Source organism: Ascaphus truei, chromosome 17 (genome assembly GCF_040206685.1).
Source record: "Ascaphus truei isolate aAscTru1 chromosome 17, aAscTru1.hap1, whole genome shotgun sequence".
Classification (NCBI taxonomy): domain Eukaryota; kingdom Metazoa; phylum Chordata; class Amphibia; order Anura; family Ascaphidae; genus Ascaphus; species Ascaphus truei.
The window spans coordinates 9656055-9681041 of NC_134499.1; the positions used below are offsets into that span (position 1 = coordinate 9656055).

General features: G+C 45.5%; 1 protein-coding gene across 1 annotated transcript; it reads left to right on the forward strand.

Annotated features, from left to right (window-relative positions):
- Window positions 1-7587: 7587 nt before the first annotated feature.
- LOC142467902 (retinoic acid-induced protein 3-like) lies at window positions 7588-20419 on the forward strand. Its single transcript, XM_075573864.1, has 4 exons — window positions 7588-7744; window positions 11876-12824; window positions 16615-16679; window positions 17367-20419. Exons 2-4 carry the CDS (start codon window positions 11909-11911, stop codon window positions 17460-17462), a joined length of 1077 nt encoding a protein of 358 aa, XP_075429979.1. The 5' UTR covers window positions 7588-7744; window positions 11876-11908; the 3' UTR covers window positions 17463-20419.
- The last annotated feature ends 4568 nt before the right edge of the window (window positions 20420-24987 follow it).

The window sequence follows — 24987 nt, forward strand, 5'->3', positions numbered from 1 at the left end:
GATTGTATGTGAGTGTCACTGATTGTATGTGAGTGTCACTGATTGTATGCGAGTGTCACTGATTGTATGCGGGTGTCACTGATTGTATGCGAGTGTCACTGATTGTATGCGAGTCTCACTGACTGTATGCGAGTGTCACTGATTGTATGCGAGTGTCACTGATTGTATGTGTGTCTCATTGATTGTATGTGAGTCTCTCTGATTATTTGTGAGTCTCACTGATTGTATGTGAGTCACACTGATTGTATGTGAGTCTCACTGACTGTATGTGAGTGTCACTGATTGTATGTGAGTGTCACTGACTGTATGTGAGTGTCACTGATTGTATGTGAGTCTCACTGATTGTATGTGACTCTCACTGATTGTGTGTGAGTCTCACTGATTGTATGTGAGTCACTGACTGTATGTGAGTTTCACTGACTGTATTTGAGTCCCACTGACTGTATTTGAGTGTCACTGATTGTATGTGAGTCTCACTGACTGTATGTGAGTCTCACTGACTGTATGTGAGTCTCACTGACTGTATGTGAGTCTCACTGACTGTATGTGAGTCTCACTGACTGTATGTGAGTCTCACTGACTGTATGTGAGTCTCACTGATTGTATGTGAGTGCCACTGATTGTATGTGAGTCCCTGACTGTATGTGACTCACTGATTGAGGGAGTCTCACTGAATTTTAGCATCAGCATGATAAAGACTTCAGTTGCGTCTTACTGAAAAAAATCAGTGCTTTACCATTAAAATTCCAGGTTTCTGCAATATATAAAAAATGTTACCAGTTTTGGGATGAGCAGTGGGTGAGATCTCTGCCACTGGCTGCTAATCGAATAAAGGACGTTTTTTTCCATCAGAGAGAATATAATTTGGGGATTTTTATAATAAATAGGGAGGCTGATAATCATCAAATATGGGGAACTAAACCCAGGGCCGGCTGATCCGGGCGGTTCTCCCCCCACCAACTCCAATGGGTCAGATCCCTCCAAACTGTGGCCCTTCCGACCCATACCTGAGATGTGTCCAATCCATTTAGGACGCCATTATGTAAACACTCGCTTTGGTGATGAATAATTACACCTGATGTGGCGCTGATTTAGTTCACAGATTGTTTTTAACTCCCACCTCCCCAAAGAGGAAACACACACTGAGAGCTCATTTGCATGTCATTACCCAGAATCCCTGGCTGCAGTGGAAGTGCTGTATGTTAAGACATACTGTAATGGGGAAAGTCGGGTTGTGGATTTTCTATGCGTATCCTTATTCACACCTAGAGTCACGTATATAGACCTCTCCCTTACTGTGAACTCATAGACCAACGTTATTTCTCAATACTACCTGACAATAAGAAGCGCAGATTTATGGTGTAACATATATATATATGGTGCCTCCTGCCGTCCAGTTCTCTCCTCCTTGACTCTCACTTTTCTTCGTTTGACGCTGTTTTTTTAAGTGAAACTTCTTTGCTGGCCCCTACCGAGTTTTGATGGGAAAAATGTCATTGGTTGTAATGAAAACGCATGACGGCGGGACTCGGCGCATGCGCAGAAAAGGTCGCGGGACTCGACGCATGCACAGAATCGTCCGCGGGCCTCGGCGCATGTGCAGAAGAGGGCACAGGACTCGGCGCATGCACGGAAACGGCTGTGGGCCTTGGCGCATGCACAGAAAGGCTCAGAAATGTCTGCGGGCCTCGGCGCATGCGCAGAAAAGGTCGCGGGACTCGACGCATGCACAGAATCGTCCGCGGGCCTCGGCGCATGTGCAGAAGAGGGCACAGGACTCGGCGCATGCACGGAAACGGCTGTGGGCCTTGGCGCATGCACAGAAAGGCTCAGAAATGTCCGCGGGCCTCGGCGCATGCGCAGAAGCGTCCTCGAGACAGAGAGACTCACACACACAGAGACACACACACAATCACATACACAGTCACACACAGACACACACAAACACACACACAAGGAATTCATAGTTAGTATAAATATAGAAGTGCAAATAGCTAAAACAGAGGGTGTGGGCCGAGCCCGCGCGTTCTAAGTCAAACTTCTTTGCGTTTTGTCACTGAAATTGTGTTTTGATTTTTAATTAAAAACATTACCATCACAAATACAATTTCTGTGACAAAACAGTGACAAAAGATAAAGTTATTTCAATTAAAATGAGCGGGCTCGACACACGCACCTTTTTTTTAAACTCTGTTCCGCCGTGGCTGCAGTGTTTGAATCCAACGCGTTTCGCACAATGCAGTGCTTCATACTACCAGTATGGGAGGTGAACTCGAACAAGAAGCACAGAGGAATCCCACGGAGGCATCAAACACGGACTGATGGTTTATAAATTGGACATTTTAAATAACAGGCACTCATAAAGGATATATGGCAATCAATGGTTTTTATATTTTAATGAGAGAGGGAAAGAGAGGGAGAGAGAGAGAGGGAAAAAGAGGGAGAAAGAGAGCGCGAGAGAGAGAGAGAGAGGGGGGGGGGAAAGAGAGTAAGAAAGAGAGAGAGAGAGAGAGAGAGAGAGAGAGAGAGAGAGAGAGAGAGAGAGAGAGAGAGAGAGAGAGAGAGAGAGAGAGAGAGAGAGAAAGAGAGAAAGAGAGAAAGAGAGAGAAAAAGAGAGAGAGAGAAATAGAGAGAGAAAGAGAGAGAGAGAAAGAGAGAGAGAGAGAGCTGTGATCACTATCAGTACCTAAAATGGTTGAGAGCATGTTGCAGATTTCAGAGTGCTGTTGAATACTTGTATCGCTCCAGTAACACCCTACTCTTTTATTATTTCCCCAGTCCGGGGGACCCACTCCCTCCCCACGTTCATTCTTCACAACACACCCCAGTCCTGACCTTCTCCACCTCTGTGACGGAACCGATGCGCAATTCTTCTTGTTCTGTCCCAATGCCGCTCAGACAACAGCTTCAGCAAAACGTACATGGGTGCAGTGCCCCTGAAATATGACCTATTCCAGGGGCGGCAAACTCCAGTCCTCAAGGGCCACCAACAGGTCAGGTGTTAAGGATATCCCTGCTTCAGCACAGGTGGCTCAGTCAATGACTGAATCACTGATTGAGCCAGCTGTGCTGAATCAGGGATATTCCTACAACCTGGCCTGTTGGTGGCCCTTGAGGACTGGAGTTTGCCAGTCCTACTCTATCTTCCAAGTGAACTCTGTGTGATGAAGTTTAACCCTCGCAGAGCCCGAATAATGTACCTGGTAAGGATTCATGGGCACTTGCTCTTGTTTCTATGTCCTAACTGCTCCAAAGGAGCAGCCCGTCAGATCAAAAGGGCAGGAGAGCGCACAACCGGAGAGGTCACACCCAGCGCACAACCGGAGATATCACGCCCAGCGCACAACCGGAGAGGTCACGCCCAGTGCACAACCGGAGAGGTCACACCCAGCGCACAACCGGAGATATCACGCCCAGCGCACAACCGGAGAGGTCACGCCCAGTGCACAACCGGAGAGGTCACACCCAGCGCACAACCGGAGAGGTCACGCCCAACGCACAACCAGAGAGGTCACACCCAGCGCACAACCGGAGAGGTCACGCCCAGCGCACAACCGGAGAGGTCACGCCCAGCGCACAACCGGAGAGGTCACGCCCAGCGCACAACCGGAGAGGTCACGCCCAGCGCACAACCGGAGAGGTCACACCCAGCGCACAACCGGAGCAATCACACGCAGCGCACAACTGGAGAGGTCACACCCAGCGCACAACCGGAGAGGTCACACCCAGCGCACAACCGGAGAGGTCACACCCAGCGCACAACTGGAGCAATCACACCCAGCGCACAACCGGAGAGGTCACAGCCAGCGCACAACCGGAGAGGTCATGCCCAGCGCACAACTGGAGAGGTCACGCCCAGCGCACAACCGGAGCAATCACACCCAGCGCACAACCGGAGAGATCACACCCAGTGCACAACCGGAGAGGTCACACCCAGCGCACAACCGGAGAGGTCACACCCAGCACACAACCGGAGAGGTCACACCCAGCACACAACCGGAGAGGTCACACCCAGCGCACAACCGGAGAGGTCACACCCAGCGCACAACCGGAGGTCACACCCAGCGCACAACCGGAGAGGTCACACCCAGCGCACAACCGGAGAGGTCACACCCAGCGCACAACCGGAGAGATCACACCCAGCGCACAACCGGAGCAATCACACCCAGCGCACAACCGGAGAGGTCACACCCAGCGCACAACCCGGAGAGGTCACACCATTTGTTTTTGCATTTTTACGTTAAGCGATCTTTTCTTGACGTTTCCAGCGCGGTTTTATTTTCCATATCTGATGCTATGTTAACGAGATATCCGCATTTAAGTGTCCGGGAGGTTAAAATGGAGCTCTCCCCAGTGCAGGCTAAACGTTACCATGGTTACCTCAAATCCCCCACCCTTACCTTGGCTCTGGTGTCAAATGGCGCCACTTTGCCATGGCAACTCGTCGCCCAAAGCCAAGGTTAGGGCATTTACAGAGGCCTCGCGTGGTACCCCGGCATTTAATTTAAATGTCTTGGGGAAGAGTGTGGGGCCTCTGGAACTGCCGCCCCCCACACCCCCTGGAAAATCTCGCACCCCGCAGTTTGCACAACCGTGGATTAGATTATAGAGTAATTGTTAAAATGTCACTGTGGTGGGAACATTATGGTCAGGTTATGGGTTAGGTGCATTGAGAGCTTGCTAGGTTGGTGGGCAGGGGTGGGAACATTATGGTCAGGCTTAGTTAGGTGCATTGAGAGCTTGCTAGGTTGGTGGGCAGGGGTGGGAACATTATGGTCAGGTTATGGGTTAGATGCATTGAGAGCTTGCTTGGGGTGGACGGGGGTTGGGTCAGGATTTAGTCTTGTTGGTGGCATGGTAGTGAGTCTGACACTGAAGACAATTGGATTGGCGAGGTGGGTGACTTTGGAGGGTTTTGGAGAGACTTTAGGAAGGGGTAAGGTTAGGAGAGATTATGGGCGTTGAGGACGGTTGGCGGAGGTGACCCATGGCTCGAACCCCAAATCCTCACCAGCCACCCCATATTGGTTACACTACAAAGTACACATTACTTAGGAAAGTCATTCCCATAACTGTTGCATTAGCCCCCACACCAAAACCACACCTCAATAGGTTTACCGAGCTCCCAACAACAGAGCCAAACCGGCAAGCTCTCCCACCGACCCGTACACCCTCCCACTGACCCGTACACCCTCCCACAAGCTGCAACATATAAATAAAGGTATGATCAATTCCCCCCTATGCCTGGCTCCCGTAACACCCAAACTCCCACTGGCCATCAATCACAGAGGGAGGAGGTGGCTTCTCCAGCAGAGTTTAAAGAAAGAAGAGGCTACAACAAGGGTAACCCACACATATTAGCCACCACCCCCAAAGCCTTGTCACCCCACCTCACTTCCTTTCAGCGCATTAACCCCTTAATAACCAGCCCGAGAGGGGACCATTTGGCATGTAGTCATTTAGCCATCTCAGGGCTCTCTATACGAGAAGAATAGGGGGAAATTCATCCCTTGATCAGGGCGCTCCTTGTAACTCCAAGAGCTGAAATCAGTCACATTTGGGGTTATGGTCCTCAAGAAAATAGCATTTTAATGGAAAAGTGCTGTTTATTTTACCAGTGACATTCTACTAAAATCTATGAGACACTGATGATAAAAATCAGTGGGACTCACTCCAAATCAGTGGGACTCACAGGAAATCAGTGGTACCGACTCCAAATCAGTGGGACTGGCTCCAAATCAGTGGGACTCACTCCAAATCAGTGGGACTCACTCCAAATCATTGGGACTCACTCCAAATCAGTGGGACTCACTCCAAATCAGTGGGACTCACAGGAAATCAGTGGTACCGATTCCAAATCAGTGGGACTCACTCCAAATCAGTAGGACTCACATGAAATCAGCGGGACTGACTCCAAATCAGTGGTACTGACTCCAAATAAGTGGGACTGACTCCAAATCAGTGGGTCTCATAGGAAATCAGTGGGACTGACTCCAAATCAGTGGGTCTCATAGGAAATCAGTAGGACAGACTCCAAATCAATGGGATTCACAAGAAATCAGTGGGACTGACTCCAAATCTGTGAGACTCACAGGAAATCAGTGGGACTGACTCCAAATCAATGGGATTCACAAGAAATCAGTGGGACTGACTCCAAATCAGTGGGACTGACTCCAAATCAGTGGGACTTCCAGGAAATCAGTGGGACTCTGATAAGTTGGTGACGGTGCAGTTCCTGCTAGCTGACCTAAAAAAACAATTTGTAAACAATTTAACATGCTAATTGGCTCTTTTAAACTAAAGTAAACGTGCTAAAAACAAATATGTGGTTTATTTTGTTTCTCTGAAAGTCAATTGCAAGGGGCATTTCTTATGGGGCCGCTGAATATGGGAGTGCTTGTCAATCGTGTTTTCTTTCCCCTTGTCCCCCCCTGTCCTTATCAGAGAGGCAATAAAGATAAGCGGGAAAGTGACGGGGGAGAGAGTGGCACCAGAGTGCCACTGACATTCCAGATCCACGGTCACGTGACCACTAGCGTGGCAATCCCACGGTCCTGATCTCCCCCTCACACCACGTGCGGAGCAGGAAATACGCCCCTTCTGTTCTGATCTCAACCACGGATGTCTACAACCGTGCTTGTTACCTCCAAATGCCCGTGGCACCCCAAATTAGCACACAGGCCATGTTTTTGTGGTAGCTCACCCTGCTCCGATCCCCATCCAATATCCCAACTGTAATTAGCAGCTTTTTCTTGCACCCCGTCCAGCCACCAATATTGAAAACGTGTACCCCCATAATATCCGGAAAGTAACGCTGAAAGGAAACCACCCTTGATCTTGAAGATGGACTTTATTAAATGAGAGGAAAATAAAATCCCACACAGAATTTACCAGCCCGCCTCGTTCTTCCTTCATTGGTCCAAACCCTGTGGTACTGGACCTGATTTAAAAAAAATCTGCATTTATTTAACCTTTGGGGCAGGGGTCTCTGTAACGTTTTCTTGGTAGGATGTATACAATGAAGACAGCGGGAGGAGAGAGTCTTTCTAAGCCCAGCCCCTCCATAGCAACAAATAATGGGATTGTGTGTACATGTGAGAACAGAAAGTAGTGATTCTCTGAGTTTGTGAATAAAAACTAGTAGTACTTTGGGCTTATAAACAAAAAATTAGTGGTACTCTGGGTTTGTACTGCAAATTAAAAAAAGTACTGCTCTGGGTATGTAAATAAAAAGTACTGGTACTTCATTCCACCTACAGTACAGTAATAACATTACATGCCCCTCTCTTCACTCTCCTCTCTCTCTCCTTTCTCTCTTCTCTCTCTTCTCTCTCCTCTCTGTCCTCTCTCTCAATTCCCTCTACTCTCTCCTCTCTCTTCTCTCTCTTCCACTCTCTTGCCTCTTTTCTCTCTCTTCTCTCTCCTCACTCTACTCCTCTCTCTCCTCTCTTCCCTCTCCTCTCTTCCCTCTCCTCTCTCTCCTCTCTTCCCTCTCCTCTCTCTCCTCTCTTCCCTCTCCTCTCTCTCCTTTCCTCATTCTCTCTCCTTTCCTCATCCTCTCTTGGTCCTCTCTTTCCCAATACTGTAAGGAGCTGTCGGACAGGTCCAGGTGTGCCCGTCCCCTCCCCGGCTGTCACACTCATAGCACACTCCCTCTTTGTGTGACAGAAAGGCTGCTGCAGTGCCGCAGGTTCTCACATTGCCGGCAGACTCTCCCTCCTCTGAGCACGGGAGCACAGACCAGGTAAGGACTCACTCAGCCGCTGGGGTACTTCAGTGAGGACAGGAGAGAGCCTGAGAGCAGCCAACTCCAGTCCTCAAGGGCCACCAACAGGTCAGGTGCTCAGGAAACCCCTGCTCCAGCACAGGTGGCTCAATCATTCCTTGCTTCAGCACAGATGGCTCAATCAGATTGAGCCACCTTTGCTGAAGCAGGGATATCCTGAAAATCTGACCTATTGGGGTGGGGGGGGGGGGGCTTGAGGACGGGAGTTGGCCGGCTATGGCCTAGGAGCGCCAGCAGGTCGATCGTTCACAGCCAATCCGTCCCTGCGCTAGTGCTAGTTTTAAGACCATCCACGCTTAGAATGGCTCACACTCCGGGTAATCTGGTTCCACTTTGTTGTATTTTAAACTATTTGGCTATTTGATATAATCCAATGCAATGCCGTCCACACCAAATAAAACCGTGCGATGGGAGAAAGAATCCCTAACCCGGAGAGCTTGCAATCAGGTAAATGGAAGTTAATACTGCACATTATTAACGGTGCGTTACCCCCATACCGACCATCTGAAAACTCTTTGCTAGGGCAAACTGGGACGTTCCATTGGTCTGCATTGGGATAAGGGGATTTTATAGCAGGGAGAAGGTTTAACGTAATTGTGCATTTTCCGGTGAATTATGAGGGAGTGTCCCATACAAATAGAGCTGACAGGTATGATTACTTCATTTCTCACTGTATTAAATAAAGTACTCCAAAAAATAATCATTTAATGATAGTTATTGCATTGATAAAGATAATTATTGTATTTCTGTATGTGTACTGTACTGGATCCATTATAATTTGAATACAAAATAGAGCATAATACAGATATTAACATCCATATCCATACCTTTCTCAACAAAAGGCAGCCAATAATATAAAAGATAGGGCTAATTGTGTGTTCGAGGTGAGACTTCACCTTTAATATTGGTAGAAATAACACTGATGGTAAGGAAAATGGATCACAATGTCTTCAAGTGCTTGATACAACCCCCACCCACCCTACCTGCTTTATTAAGCCACTTCTACAGACCTCATATCACGCTCTGTAGTGGTGGCTAATTCAATATTGAATGTTCTCACTCAACCAACACTTGGAGTACAGGAGCTCTCCAGGGAAATTCTTAACAATCCAGCGCCAATGAAAGAGGGAAGGGAGCCCGGCCCCGATCCCCCCGATACCAACTTAGGAAGACATATAAGATCCATTTCTATTATTGTGCATAACCTCTTATCACATTCATAGAGACATGGAATTTTCCGGGAGGAAATTCCCTGAATCCACCGCCCATTCGGCATTGAAATTCTGAAGGAGACAGTAAAAAATAGGCCCTTATTGAGAATTTGGGGTTGTTCATATCAAATATTTGACCCTATGTTTATATCAGATGTATTGTGCTTGCTTCCGTTATACCATTGTTGGCTATGTGTTGTATTGGAACAGTGCACACCTGTGTTAGGCAGAAGGTCCGCTCCATTCAAATGATCAGGACTTCAATCTATTCCAACATAGTAAATATGACTTTTGTTGTCATTGTATCAAAGTGCAGCTCTTCCTTTGTGGCTGCTGCCTTTGCATTATTCCCATGAAACACGATAAGGAATGTGATTAACATAGTAACGTAGTTAGTTGAGGTTGAAAATACATATATCCACCGAGTTCAGCCTTTCAATATTCTAGAATATGCCCAGAGATAAGAGTGCACAGAGAAATATCCAATAGTGTAACATTGTATTTTAAATGTGTACGTTTAGAAAAGCAATATTCTTGCACTCACAAACAAGTTTATAAAGATAGCGAATATATAAAACCGTATTTGCCAGACCGGGCGACCCGGAATATAAGGCGCCCCCCTAATTTCAGTAGTAGCTGGAAAGAAAAAAGTTTACACACATACTGTACACACACAAATACACACACTGTCACTCTCTCTGTCTGTGTCTACCTGTCACAGCGTCTCTGTGTCTCTCTCTCCCTCTCTGTGTCTATCTCTCCATATCTGTCTGTCTCTCTCTGTCTGTGTCTTTCTCTGTCTCTATGTCTCCATCTCTGGGTCTATCTCTCCATATCTGTCCGTCTCTCTCTCTGTGTCTATCTCTCCATATCTGTCCGTCTCTCTCTGTGTCTATCTCTCCATATCTGTCCATCTCTCTCTGTGTCTATCTCTGCATATCTGTCAGTCTCTCTCTGTGTCTATCTCTCCATATCTGTTCGTCTCTCTCTGTGTCTATCTCTCTGTCTCTCTTTCTCTCTCTATCTCTCTGTCTCTGGATCTGTCTATCTGTCTCTGTGTCTCTCTCTGTCGCTGTGTGTGTCTCTCTCTCGGTTTGAGCTTCCTGCCACAAGCAACATGGCTGCTTCAGGCACCCCAAGGTAGAGCTTCCTCCGTTTTACCCTCCTACCTCATACATACATCCGACTGCTGGTTAGCTCGCAAAGTGGGTGGGGCCCGATTATAAGGCGAGTATGAACTTTTCAATTTAACTTTTTTTTAAACATTTTTATTAGGAAATAGGCAAGATTACAGGCATATATCACATCACAACATCCGAATACACAGTGGTTTTCCATTTTTCCGTACTGAAGGGTGAGGGGGGGGGGTACTGCCAAGAGAGGCGTGACCTCTGGGTCACGGGGTGACCAGGGGAGCGAGAGGTCTGAAAAAGAGAGGGAGAGGGGGTCAGGGGGGGGGGGGGGGGAGAGTTGGGGGGGGGTTGCCTCCCCCACTGTGTTGTTCAATTTAACTTTATTGAAAAAATAAATCAGGCAAAACCGGTACTTATTGGTGGCATCAGTGAGACCCGCAGCTCCCGGGTATGCCACGTCACGCCAAAATGATGTCACGTGTACAAAGTGCATCCAACGTGATGAACTCATTTCTGCTAATACCGTTCAAACACGACGCGTTTCACCAGAATCTCTCGCTTTATCCATGGAATAGGGGAAGGGAAGTGTGGGATCCAACCTTACATAGTCCCACCAATGCTTTTCATTGGTCAGTAGGAACCTGATATTAACCCTTCATTATCCCCACTCAAATAAACAAAGAGAAAAAAAACTTGAAAACAACTATACATTATCAAATGGTATATATTATTACATGTAATTCGAAATACAGAAAAAAATGTTTACCTTCAAAATAGGACGCTGCTCTACACCTAAAGAAAAAAGCAATACTAGAAACAAATCTATAATAACGAAGATACAAACGTGAGAAAGAATATTAAAAACACAGTTGAACTGCACATGGGATCAGGTCTTCAAAACAACGTAAATAAGGATCAAAAGTGTACATAAATAACACATGAATATACACACACATGCATATATGCTTATGTATCTAAATATGAAAAGTGATACTTTTAACCGGCAGGTTTGGGGTGGAAGTAACCTGAGCATTTCACCTAGTGAATATATACAGCAAAGATAGGGAGCCAGTGCTTTAACGCTGCAGACCAAGCAATATCCTACATGTGTGGGGTTTTTTTTTAATTAAATAAATCAGTTCTGTACTATGAGAAAATATGTGTAGCATTTAATTTTTTTAATCAACTGAATAACGTTATTAATGTATTATAATGTAACAAGCATTTTTTGCTTTTATAGCAATCATTTACAAAGTCACATCCCCTTCCTCTTCTGAAACAGGCTCTGGCACACCCCTTTTTGAGCCCTGCCCTCTCTCTAGCAGTGCACCAATTGTATCTAGTAATTGCCTGGTCACATGATCTTCCCCACACAACTTTGCATCTTTGGTCCTCTTCTGCTGCACTGACAGCCACTTAGTGAACCCCCGAACCAAATCTTCGCCGATCGATCACAGGAGAACGTGTCGATCGGTAACTTAGCTAATTACATATCATTGTGTGGAATGTATTGAAGCACAAATTAAAGGGGGGGGGGGGGAACAATACATTTTAAAAAAATTTAAAAAGGCATCTTGGACTGCTGCTTTAGGAGAATATTTTCTTATCGGGGCCACCGTTGGGCATTCATGGTCCTGGATAATCTTTGCAGAAGTTATATCATGACATTCCCTTTATGGGAAGAGGAAGGTTGTATAGTGAGGATGTATTACAGTGATTCTTATGCTATTTTGTTTCTTTGGCAGGTTCTCTCGAGCTGAGGCACACAGACCCCCATTATGTCTTGTCCTGCGGATGATTATGAGTTCCTTTGTAATACAGCAGCAGCATGGGGCATCGTATTGGAAACCTTGGCTGCGGCCGGGGTGGTCTTCACCCTCGCCCTCATGTTGGCTCTTGCCATTATCTTCCCTCGCATCTGTGATAGTGCCAAGCGAGCGATCGTTCCCACCCAATTCATCTTCCTCATTGGCACACTGGGGATCTTTGGCCTCACATTCGCCTTCATCATCCAACTGAATGCCCAGACCTGCCCAACGCGCTTTTTCCTTTTCGGTGTCCTGTTCGCCATCTGCTTCTCCTGCCTTCTGGCCCATGCCAGCAAGCTGGTGAGACTGGTCCGAGGTGGACTGGGCATCTCGTGGTGGGTGATGCTGCTGATTGTCATTGCCCTGACACTGGTGCAGATTATTATAGCTATTCTGTATGTAGCGGTTTATCTGACGAGGACACCAGGACTGTGTAGTCGTACATCTGGCCCTCAAAACTTGATTAATCTCAACCGTGACTTTGTGCTCATATTGATCTATGTCTTATTGCTCATGGCTATCACCCTTCTCCTGTCCATCTGCAGTCTATGTGGATCCTTCAAGTACTGGAAGAGACATGGTGCCCATATCTATGTCACTATGTTCTTCTCTGTGGGTATCTGGGTGGCCTGGATTGTTATGCTGCTGACGGGCAACGCATCTGTTCTAGGTCCTAACATTTTTACCTGGGATGACCCAGTGAGAGCCATAGCTCTGGTGGCCAATGGCTGGGTCTTCCTCCTAATGTACATGGTACCTGAGCTTTGCCTGATGACCCGGTGCCAACCAGATCCAACCAAAGACATTAGCCAAGCCCAACCACGTCTTCTCCGACAAACCATTGGGATAGACAACCGAGTTTTCACCCAGGAAGACACCAGCCAAGGTAAGATTTCATGTATTGGACAGAGGCATCTGCTTCTAGATAAGCCATAAGTTCTAGATAAGCCACAAGGTTTGCTTGGTTTACTCCCTTCCCAATCACCTATTAGGTCTGCTGCTCTGTATCATTGGTGCCCAACCTTTTTTATATTGTTCTCCCCCTGATAGAAAATATTTGCTCCATAAACCCCTAATGAATAAATCTTATCGCCTCCTCATCAGACTATCGCTAACAGACTGTGTGACCGATCCCAGGCAGTATATAGTGTTCTGAGAACGTGGGGGGAACACACGCTTAATAATCCCCAAAACTGCCCCTCAGTGTGTGCAGGCAGCATGGGGGGGTATAGCTATCAATCCCTGCAGGACCTTCCAAAGTCACGCCCCACAATGCCTTGCCACTGTGGATGCAAAGAATTGTGGACACGACTTTGGAAACTCCTGCTGTAATTGACAGCTATACTCCCCCCCCCCCCCTCCCGCCGCTAAAGTGAGTGTTGGGGTCTTAGTAAGTATGTAGTCACTATACTGCCTGGGAGCCGCCATTACATATTTTTGGGGGGTAACCCCTTGGAGACACCTCACAAACCCCTGTTGAGAATCACGGCTCGATATCATCCAGGCCCAATTCTTACAAAGCATTCTAGTGCATATTGATCATAATTCAAAATGTCAATCTTTTATATTCAGTGTTACAATGTTTCCAATGCCTTAGGCACTCGGGAAACACAGAACCCCAGACAGTGATGTTAGATCAAGGGTCTAAGAATGATGGTAATAAATAATAATATTATAATACGGTATAGGGGGAGCACAGCACCACTGCTTATTTTATTTGTAGGCTTTGCAATCTGTTTTCTTGATAAAAGAAGATATAATTGAAGAATGCTTCTTATCTTGATGTTCTTATAACATGAATAAAGATGTCATAAACCTTTGCCCTGTTGCTTAATCGATCTCAGATCTCTTCATATCAGGCACAGTATCACTACTTTAATAATGGTGTGTTAACAAATAATGAGAAAAAAAGGCATTTTCGAGCTTGCGCTCCTTTAGTACTCAGTGCTCCGGAACAATTAAGCAATTGTGCACCAATTGCTATCAGCGGTCTGATCCTGTGGTAGACTCCGTTGTGTGAATATATTCGGCAGTGGGTCCTCTTAGAGTTAAAGAAGAACGTTTCTTTGTTGGATTTTACATATTCCTCCGACGCGTTTTGACCCCAGCTGGGGCTGAAAACGCGTCGGAGTAATATGTAAAATTCAAAAAAATAAACTCTCTTCTTCATCTCTAAGAGATCCCGCTGCCTTCCAACTGTTGTGTTTACAAATAAGACAGATATGGACCGTCTCTAACGCTTTGCACTTCACTTTAATAAGCCCTCTTCTCTTATAAAAGAGCTGGGCTCAGATTATTCTGCACATTACAACTTCTATAATGTCTGCAAGTTATTCACACTGCAATGCTAGTCATGTCTGTGTATATCCCGGAATTACCTGTAATAACAGAGGGAAGGACCGTGGGAGTAAGTACACTGTGCCTTATGTCCCAATGTTACCACCAGAAGAATAGTCTGTGGGGCAATACACAGCCCTTGCTGAGAGACACTGGAATCTGGCATAGTTAGAGAGGCCTTTTGATCTCACCCCAAGTTACAAGGAGATCAGCCAGTTTGCCAGGTATCATAGTGACTCAGATACACCACAGACACACCCAGGCAAGCAGGGTTTAACCACTCTATATTCAAAAATATACATTCCGTCGTATGACAGGTGAGTGCTTAAATGTAGACATCGCACAGGTGTGCCTCTGCCGAGGTGATATAGCTTCACATTGGGAGGCGTTATGGGCGTGTTTTTGTAATTTACAGCATCAACCCAATATTTTAAAGTTTAGACATCACAGGAATCTGTCTAGTGCTGAAAATATTGTAGGATTCAAATGTGTTGATGGAAATACGTGGGGGAATAGACAGGTCTACAGGGCTAACAATAATATCCCACAGTAACTGCGGTGTTGTGATAATCATACAAGCGTATTGGTTATGAAATACAGGTTATTAAACTGGTTTGTCTTTGTGGTTTATAATGCAACAACAAGTGTGGGAGTCACATTATCCTACACGCTGTATGTAACTGGGGTTACATTTATCATGCAAAGGTGTCCGTGAAATGCATTGTATCACACAGCTGAGTGTGTGTTGTTGTATTTGTAGGGTGCTAGAGTAAGATAAAGAATAGAATAAGTAGCGTTCTCCAAGCCACGTTATTCCTAGAAGTTTACATTTCCCAGAGTTTATAGTCATTTTTAATGGGCCAACAAAAGATATATTCATAGATAAAATAGTGCGCACAGCTTTACAGATCTCGTAATTCTCCTTTCCTTGTGTAAACATGATTCAGTGTGTAATGTAGATATGTCTATCTAGGATGTGATACAGATGTGAGGATTCAGATTCTGATACAGATGTGTGTGTGAGATTCGGGTTCTGATACCGATGTGAGGATTCGGGTTCTGATACAGATGTGAGGATTCAGGCCATGATAAAGATGTGAGGATTGAGGTCATGATACAGATGTGTTTGTTAGATTCAGGTAATGATACAGATATGAGGATTCGGGTTCTGATACCGATGTGAGGATTCGGGTTCTGATACAGATGTGAGGATTCAGGTCATGATACAGATGTGAGGATTCAGGTTCTGATACAGATGTGAGGATTCAGGTCCTGATACAGATGTGAGGATTCAGGGCCTGATACAGATGTGAGGATTCAGGGCCTGATACAGATGTGAGGATTCAGGTCATGATACAGATGTGAGGATTCAGGTTCTGATACAGATGTGAGGATTCAGGTTCTGATACAGATGTGAGGATTCAGGTCCTGATACAGATGTGAGGATTCAGGGCCTGATACAGATGTGAGGATTCAGGTCCTGATACAGATGTGAGGATTCAGGGCCTGATACAGATGTGAGGATTCAGGTCCTGATACAGATGTGAGGATTCAGGTCCTGATACAGATGTGAGGATTCAGGTTCTGATACAGATGTGAGGATTCAGGTTCTGATACAGATGTGAGGATTCAGGTTTTGATACAGATGTGAAGATTCAGGTCCTGATACAGATATGAGGATTCGGGTTCTGATACAGATGTAAGGATTTGGGTTCTGATACCGATATGAGGATTCGGGTTCTGATACAGATGTGAGGATTCAGGTTCTGATACAGATGTGAGGATTCAGGTTCTGATACAGATGTGAGGATTCCGGTTGTGATACATATGTCAGGATTCAGGTTCTGATACAGATGTGAGGATTCAGGTTGGGATACAGATGTCAGGATTCAGGTTCTGATACAGATGTGAGGATTCAGGTTGTGATACAGATGTGAGGATTCAGGTTGTGATACAGATGTCAGGATTCAGGTTGGGATACAGATGTCAGGATTCAGGTTGCGATACAGATGTGAGGATTCAGGTTGTGATACAGATGTCATGATTCAGGTTCTGATACAGATGTGAGGATTCAGGTTGTGATACAGATGTGTCAGTAGGATTCAGGTTCTGATACAGATGTGTCAAAGGAAAACATAGCAGCAAAGTCCATCAGTGCACTTCCCGTCTTCCTGCTGGTGTGTCTGCAGTGTTTAGATCACCATGCAGATGTCCCTGAATGTCACTGTTTCGGATGTGTCTCCAGTACTCAGGTCTCACAGTGTTTTACCTGTGAGGATGTCGCGATGTGGGGATCATGAAGGTTTATCTGTGCTCTTAAACCTCTGTTTCTTCCTCAGGCCCAGACTCTGGAAGAAGCTCCCCATCTTCTCCACCGCGATTCGATGCAACACTTGCAATGAGGGTAAGTAGCCTATAGCCATGTTCTCCCAATAACATCGCGGAACAACTTAAATATTCCTGTATGCTAGTATGAGTCCATGTATTTGCTACTACGCTGACAGGTACGTGGTTCTACTGTATACAGAGATATAAGTGTTGTTCAAATGTTCTCCTACACACAGATAGCCCTCCCTCTCCCCCCCACTGTGTTCCTATACCTATATATACAGGTCACTCCGTTGTGCTCCTTTACACACACGTAAGAGGTCTCCCCCTGTGCTCCTATACACAAATATACGTAGTGCCCCCATGTGCTCCAATATACAGATATAAGAGTACTCTCCCCTGTGCGCCTATACACATATATATAGTAGTCCTCCCATGTTCTCCTATATACAGATATGTGGTCTCTCCCATGATATACTGTGTATATATATATATATATATATATATATATATATATATATATATATATATTATATACGGTCTCCCCTGTGTTCCTATACACAGGTTAAAGAGGTTGCTCCCCTGTGTTCCTATACACAGATATCAGAGGTCTCTCCTTTGTTACTATACACAGATATAAGAGACCTCTCCATGGACTCTTATTCCCAGATATGAGAAGACTTCCCAGTTGCTCATAAACACCGCTATAAAATGCTGTCAACCTTGATACCAAACGTAATGTCACCTCTTCCTCTCTCTTCAGGACATCGATCCTTCAAAGGAGTTCACCATACCTCGCCCACAGCAGCGTCCAAACTCGTACATGCACTACCGATCCCACGACCTCAGCTCCATGTAATCCTGCCGTTAGAAGACCGCGGTGGCTTCGGATAGACCCTGGGCAGGCGCTCCTCTCTGTCCCCACTTACCCGTACCTTTGCAAGACCAGGGGTCAAGCGTGTCCCCTTCTCGCCACAACTAGTTCCAGATCAGCCACCAATAAAGTTGATGACCCGATGGGACATATTAACATCAGACAGCGGTGGCATTTAAGCTATCCCAGCCCATGATTCACCCGCGTAATTAGGCTGTGTATTGCTTTCACAACCCAAATGAGACCATATGAATATTATGTGACCTTTTGTAGGGAGGGTTTCGTCCATCCTTGTTTCCAACTGGAACGGTCTGGGGTCAATTATTAGATAAAGTTATACATTGACAGTGTCATATTATGTCACACACACACACCTGTCAACAGGTTTGCAGGTACATTGTGTCCTTTTTGCTTAAGAGCTCCTGATCACTGCATATTCAGATTCGGTATGCCTGTATATCTTACCATATCTCCCTCCTGAACTTGATACTTATGGTGCTGTGTTACAACACCATCAACTGGTAGTTGGCGGTACTGCATGCCAAAGCTTAAAGGCTCGCTCAAGTTGTATTAGCTGCTAATGGTTGTGACAAGAGAGGGAGGAGAGAGGTATTTCAAGGTGGAGGAAGATACCAAACATGCCAAAAAGATGGCCTGTCTTCTTATCCCTTGGGAGACAAGTCAATATACTTTCTTCTTGCTTCCCTTTTGAAGCCTGACCAAGCGCCTACGCCTGGAGTGAGTGTTACTCTATCTTAAGTAGTCTCACTCATTAACAGCCTTGTTGGTTTCACTGTTGCCAATCTAGATCCATGCCATTATAAAATACTAAGCCTGTCCTGGTTCTCCAAGGGTCCATTGTCTATACAAAGGGAGGACCCATGGACCATGGTAACCAGCATGCAGTGTGTTGTTTTGATGGAACAGAAAAGCGGATGGTGACCTCATGGCAGCATGGAGTGAGGGGGCTATACTGTGGATTTAAATACTTTAAGGGCCTTACTTATACTTATTCACAGGGAATGGCAGGTTTTAGGCCATAACCCCCATAAACCATTAGCCACTGCACTTTGACCGCCTTTGTGTTTAGTTAATCACATTGAAACCAGTTTACAAGATCTCCTTTCTTTGACATGAGAGGTCTACGGCGTAGCCTCAGAGTTGCCACTCTCGCCAGCCACGTTACTTGCCTTTAAAACAAAAAAATGCCGACCACACTTATGAGGAGTTAATCAAACAGATAAAATAACTCGCTCGAGGATCCACTAACCTACAATGGCCGTTAACGGGAGAAAGAGTAAAGACACTGACTGGCACTGAGTGTGAAGCTGGGGAACCTGGTTCAATTCCCGGTGTTGTGACCTTGGGCAGTCATTTTATCTCCCTGTGTCTCAGGCACCAAAACATAGATTGTAAGCTTCACGGGGCAGGGACCTGTGTCTGCAAAATGTCTTTGTAAAGCGCCACGTAAAACTAGCAGCGCTATACTAGAACATGCTATTATTATTATTATTAACGCGGATCGAGCCCTGATAACCTAATAATCGGAGCTCTGTAATCCATCCCTCCTTGATTTAGCAAACAGTCTTATGGGCCTTATTTTATATACGCCGAAGTGGCCGCCCCGGATGTTGTCAACTAAAAGGCCGCATTCGAGTCTGTGGGGGTTGTCGGCTTATATAGCCTTTAAAGCCCAGTATGGCGCTCTATTTTTATATACCTATTCTCCTAACATCCAGCCCCCTGATGAAGTGGTTGAAGCACTAATACCCTTGAGTATGTATTATGTACAATTCTAGATCAGAGAATACAAAGCTTGTGTCCACACACAGCTATGAACCATTTCCCCACACAATGGCAGTGTGTCCCCGTTCTGCACGGCACTCATTGATGGACCAACGTTTCTCAGTGTTCAGGCAATGACCGGACAACGTGACACGGGGAGGCCTCTTATTCACACAGCAGGGAATCTTTTTTTGGAGACAACCATTAAAAAGTTGTCTTAAATGATGTTGGTTGAGTCAGATAATGCATCTGATTAGTGGTTTCCTGTGTGTGTGCACCGGTGGTCAGTGCGTGGTGGTGTACAGAGTACCACTCATATTTAGTGACATCCTTCGAGTTCCATCTTCCTTCTAAATAAAGGGGCACTTATTTCAGTAAGGCTCCATACGCTTGTTTTTTTGAACTTGTATAATTTATACACCTTCCTACAATAAGCACCAAACAGCTTTAATGACCAGCACTATTATTTTTAGATACACTGACCACAGGTGCACACGTTTGTGTTAATTCAGTGGGACTCCACACACTTGTTTCCATGGTTTATTGAGTCCACACAAGCTGTTGAAGTCTCACTTGCCCCCTTGCTTAATAGGACTTTTCTATGCTTGCTACCAATATCTAAGTTTTTGCCCCCCCCCAACAAGAAGATTGCTTCACTGCATACCGTGTACAGCAGAGGTTCTCAACTCTCGTCCTCAAAACCCCCCTACAGTTCAGGTTTCCACGATATCCCTGCTTCAGCACAGGTGGCTCAATCAATGGCTCAGTCAAAGACTGAGCCACTGATCAAGCCACCAGTGCTGACGCAGGGATGTCCTTAAAACCTGACCTTCTGGGAGGTCTTGAGGACTGGAGTTGAGAACCTCTGGGGTACGGGGGTTTGCAGACCATTGTATAACTCAGCACTGCAGGTGTTCTCAGCAAACAAGGAGATCACCCGTCTCACTGCCCTGTGCGTGACGCACCTTGCCACATGTCCACGCTTGTGTCGCCTCAATGTTGTTACCTCTCTTTCCTCTTCTGTCACCGACTTACTAATCAGTGTCTGTAAATATATGTCATGTCCTAATATCGTATCTATAAGAGACGTGACGTGTGGTTATATGTATGTTAAGTTATTCATCCTAAAACTGTAATAAAGCGGTTTATTATACAGAGATCTTGTTTATTCTCAGTCTTTTGTCTTGGCCCCTTCTGCCTGGTTGCCCCTTATGGAAACGTAGGGGGCTATTTTACTAACTGTTTCCTGGCTGCAAAACTGGCTCAAAACCAGAGCGCAAGTGTCATATCGATCATATGGAAAAAAACATTGTATTTCGTGGGATTTCTTATCTTTCATACATTTGGTGCTATTTCTTGCACTGGTTTGCCCCAGTTTTTTTTAGCAAGGAGACTTTAGTCAATAACCCCCATGGAATATGAAGGCAAATAAATACGACTTGACCCATCTTGGTGGTCCATTTTCCATGTAAAACCTCAGACCCCATTTGACCATTGGCTCTATTTCATATTTATCGGCCTTCTGTCTATCCCCCAAAACATGTGAATTCCCCTACTCTATCACGCGAAGAAGGGAGGGGAGCCGTGTCAGTCCTTCCATGTAGGAACGAAGGAGGGGAGGGAGGAGGGCGTATGATACCTTTTATTGGACCAACAAGTAGATGATGTGTTACAGGCTTTCCAACCTCTCAGGGTCCTTCATTGGGGAAATACAGAAACACCGTATAATATACAGTGTATGTAAGAGGGATATCTGGTTACAATGGATGTTGCGTTGAAGTGGGAAATAAGATGAGGTAGAAACAGGTAGCCTACTATATACAGTATTAGGCTCTATAACAGGGGTTACCAACCTTCTTTTGTTTAAGGAACCCTATGTGAAATTCTGAGGAACCCCAACCCTCTCTAATAGCGTGTCTGAGATCAGATGCATTGTAAAGAACCCCAACCCTCTCTAGTAGCGCGTCTGAGATCAGATGCATTGTAAAGAACCCCAACCTTCTCTAATAGTGCGTCTGAGATCAGATGCATTGTAAGGAACCCAACCCTCTCTAATAACGTGTCTGAGATCAGATGCATTGTAAGGAGCCCCAACCCTCTCTAATAGCGCGTCTGAGATCAGATGCATTGTAAGGGACCCCAACCCTCTCTAATAGCGTGTCTGAGATCAGATGCATTGTAATGAACCCCAACCCTCTCTAATAGCGTGTCTGAGATCAGATGCATTGTAAGGAACCCCAACCCTCTCTAATAGCGCGTCTGAGATCAGATGCATTGTTAATTCTTCTGTATTTGGTACAATTTTAAAATGATCTAAATATTACAGGGACCCTTTAGGGACGCCCGGGGAACACAAGGGTTCCTAGGAACTGTGGTTGGAAAACCCTGCTCTATAACCTGTATTGGGGGGCTATTCTATAAATCCCACCAGCTTTTGCTGTGAAGAGAATGACCCCCCGTTACCTGCTATCTGATTTCTGTTATATGCAGCGGCCCGGACTTCTGCCTTGTGTCATCGCTCCAGAAACGGTCACATGACACAACCGGGCCCTGAATGTCAGAAACAGGAAGGGAGGGGGCTTCAGTTTAATTTTGATCTGGCTGGCCGCTCCATCAGACGTCCAATCGCAACCCTGATATGTCATAAGGGCGCCTGGCGTACCAGGTTCGTGGTTACGACTGGATCAGCATCACACCGCTGACCTGGAGTTAGCTGGCAGGTATTGGTGTAAGACAGGGAACAACAATTTGTAAACAATGTAACAGTCTAATTGGCTTCCCTAATGCAATGTAACCATGCTAACTGCAAGGATTTGGCTGCTTTCATTTTTTGCGAAATTAATTACAAATTGAAAGAGTTTGTTAATCAAATGTATTCTTTCATATTATCCCCCCCCCCCTGTCATTATCAGAGAGACAATAAAGTGGGGGGGAGAGGGGGCTCTGCCTGTGCAAACTCTTGTAGAAGGCACAGTGACGTCAGACAGAAGGGAGCAGCCGGAGGGGATCAAACCCCCTCCCAAGTCTCCGCTCCCCGTGTTTATAAACCAACTTTAAAAAAGGATTTAAAATACTGATAAGTGTCAGATTTGGGTAAAAAAAATCACCAATCACCACCGGATTATTTATTTAGAAAATGTTTTACCAGGAAGTAATACATTGGGATGTCACCACTTACACGGCACTGGTATTAGTACTCCATGGTACTAGGCAGGGTTACCACTTTGTAGGTTATTTATTTATTTTATTTATTTATAAAATATTTTACCAGGAAGTAATACATTGAGCGTTACCTCTCGTTTTCAAGTACAGTATGTCCTGGGCGTATGTATGTATGTATGTATGTATATATGTATGTATGTCTTTATTTATATAGCACCATTAATGTACATAGCGCTTCACAGAAGTAATACATGTGACAATCATATAAATAACAAATAATACAAATAACAGATCATGGGCAGAATTGCTTCAGACATAAAAGTAACATTAGGAAGTCCTCGTCCCTGCCCTGAAGAGCTCACAATCTAATTGGTAGGTAGGAGGAACGTACAGGGGCATTCCCACATAGCAAGCAACAAAAAAAAACAATTCTGAAACAATTTATCAATCTAGAAAGATTCAGTTCCCCCTAAAGCAGTGTTTCTCAACCAGGGTGCCGGGATACAATGGTGTGCCACTATCCTCTGACAGGGGTGCTGCTGCCTCCGGGGGGTGGGGGGATGCATTCTCGGGCTGCGATCCGCCTCTCCTCTCTGAGCCCGGAACACAGAGGAGAGAGAGGAGAGGCGGATCGCAGCCTCCAGACAACGTGAGCCGCACCCACTGTGCAGTTGACACGTTTTAGGTGTGTGGGAGAGTGTGGTGTGTGTGAGCAACAAGGGATTAGTGAAGGGATTCCCCGAGATTTTATAAACCCTCAATGGGTGCACTTGCCCAAACCAGGGTGAGAACCACTGCTCCCAAGTATAATGTTCACTTACTGTATTTGTTTCTTGCCTAAGAATAAGTCTGTTTCAATTTCCTCTGGGTCCCATAATTCAAATCTCACCTGGTAATTATTAACAAATCTACGTAAGTACCAGCAGTGCACTCACTGTCTAATAGCTAAATGATGAAAACAATTGTAATGCTGAAAATATATTTAATAATTAAACAAACCAGAAATAAATCAAAAGTGTTTGCAGAAACCAGTGTCACAATGGGCATGTCACAAAGTGAGGGGGGGGGGAAGGAAAAGGGAAAAAACATGAAACACAAGGAAATTACACAAAAAACGGAGAACGGAAAGTATGCTGGGGGGCGACGTTTCGAGGGACTACCTCTTCATCTGATATGTATAGAACGCCAGTGCATCAGAAGAACAAGTCCTTGTAATTATAACGTCTGCAATGGAAAAACTCCCAATGTACTGTGTAGTACAATAAATTTACCCTTGAGAAAGGGCATAGAGCCTGAAACGCGTTGGTGGACTATTGCTGTGGCTAGGGGGGACATTTAGTCCAATCTTTTTATGCATTAAATATTTTTGCTGTTGCAACCGTGAGCCTCCTCCTGGTCTTCGTGGCAGTGTACTGCCGTTTTTCTACCTGTACCTCTTCATCTGGCCCATTCCCCCTGGTCCCAAAGGGTCCCAGAGGTACTTCCCTAAGCCTTCCTTCCCCTATCACTGGTCAAATCAGACACCCCTGAAAATAGATAGCCATCATGCAGTGTAGGCAAAATACAGCTTAAAGCAGGGCAGCAAGAATCCACTATAGTCAATGCCATTAGTTCATGTACCACCGGACACTGCTGGCAATAATACAGTAAAGGCTGAACACAGCTTGCAAAATTACCACCTGGTAATTATTGTTCTTTCAGTCTTTAATCCAGTAATTCCCAACTCCAGTCCTCAGGGAACCCCAACAGGACAGGTCTTAGGGATATCCCTGCTCCAGCACAGGTGGGTCAATCAGCGGCTTGGTCATTTTGACTGACCCACCTGTGCTGGAGCAAGGATATCCTTAAGACCTGTCCTGTTTGGGTTCCCTGAGGACTGGAGTTGGGAAACACTGCTTTAATCCCTTTAAACACTTTATCCTGCCATTAATGGTCAAACACTATACCAAAGCAAGAGATTGGGGATGAACAACCTCCCTGCATATAGCACAGCTTACAAACAGTGTTATCACAAAAGAGATGAAGCAAATATTGTTTAAACGCCCCAAAGCATTTTGTCAATATTGAGACATTAAAAGTAAAAAAAAAAAAAAAAGGAAATATAGTTATAATAGTTTTATTTGTGCCCATCCCATCCGTTTAACCGATAGTAAGTGCCACCGCCATTATTCCACTAGTGTCCCCAGAGGAACTGCCCTTTACCATTTGAGTAGAAAAAACGAATGGCGCACAGCCAGGGAGTCAGGTGTGGAATAAAAAACTTTTTCTTTTATTGCAGCATGGTGAGAGACAAATTCACCCCCTTGGGGGACACAGACAGGGACCTGCCTGTGTCCCCCAAGGGGGTGAATTTGTCTCTCACCATGCTGCAATAAAAGAAAAAGTTTTTTATTCCACACCTGACTCCCTGGCTGTGCGCCATTCGTTTTTTCTACTGGATGTGTCTGGATTCTGGAACCTTCTTGGCTGGCACGCCGGCAGAGGAACCCTGGAGATGACGTGAGTGGGGTTTATTGGTTTAGACTGTTATAGTTAAGTCTGACTGTTGTCACTGTGATGCTTA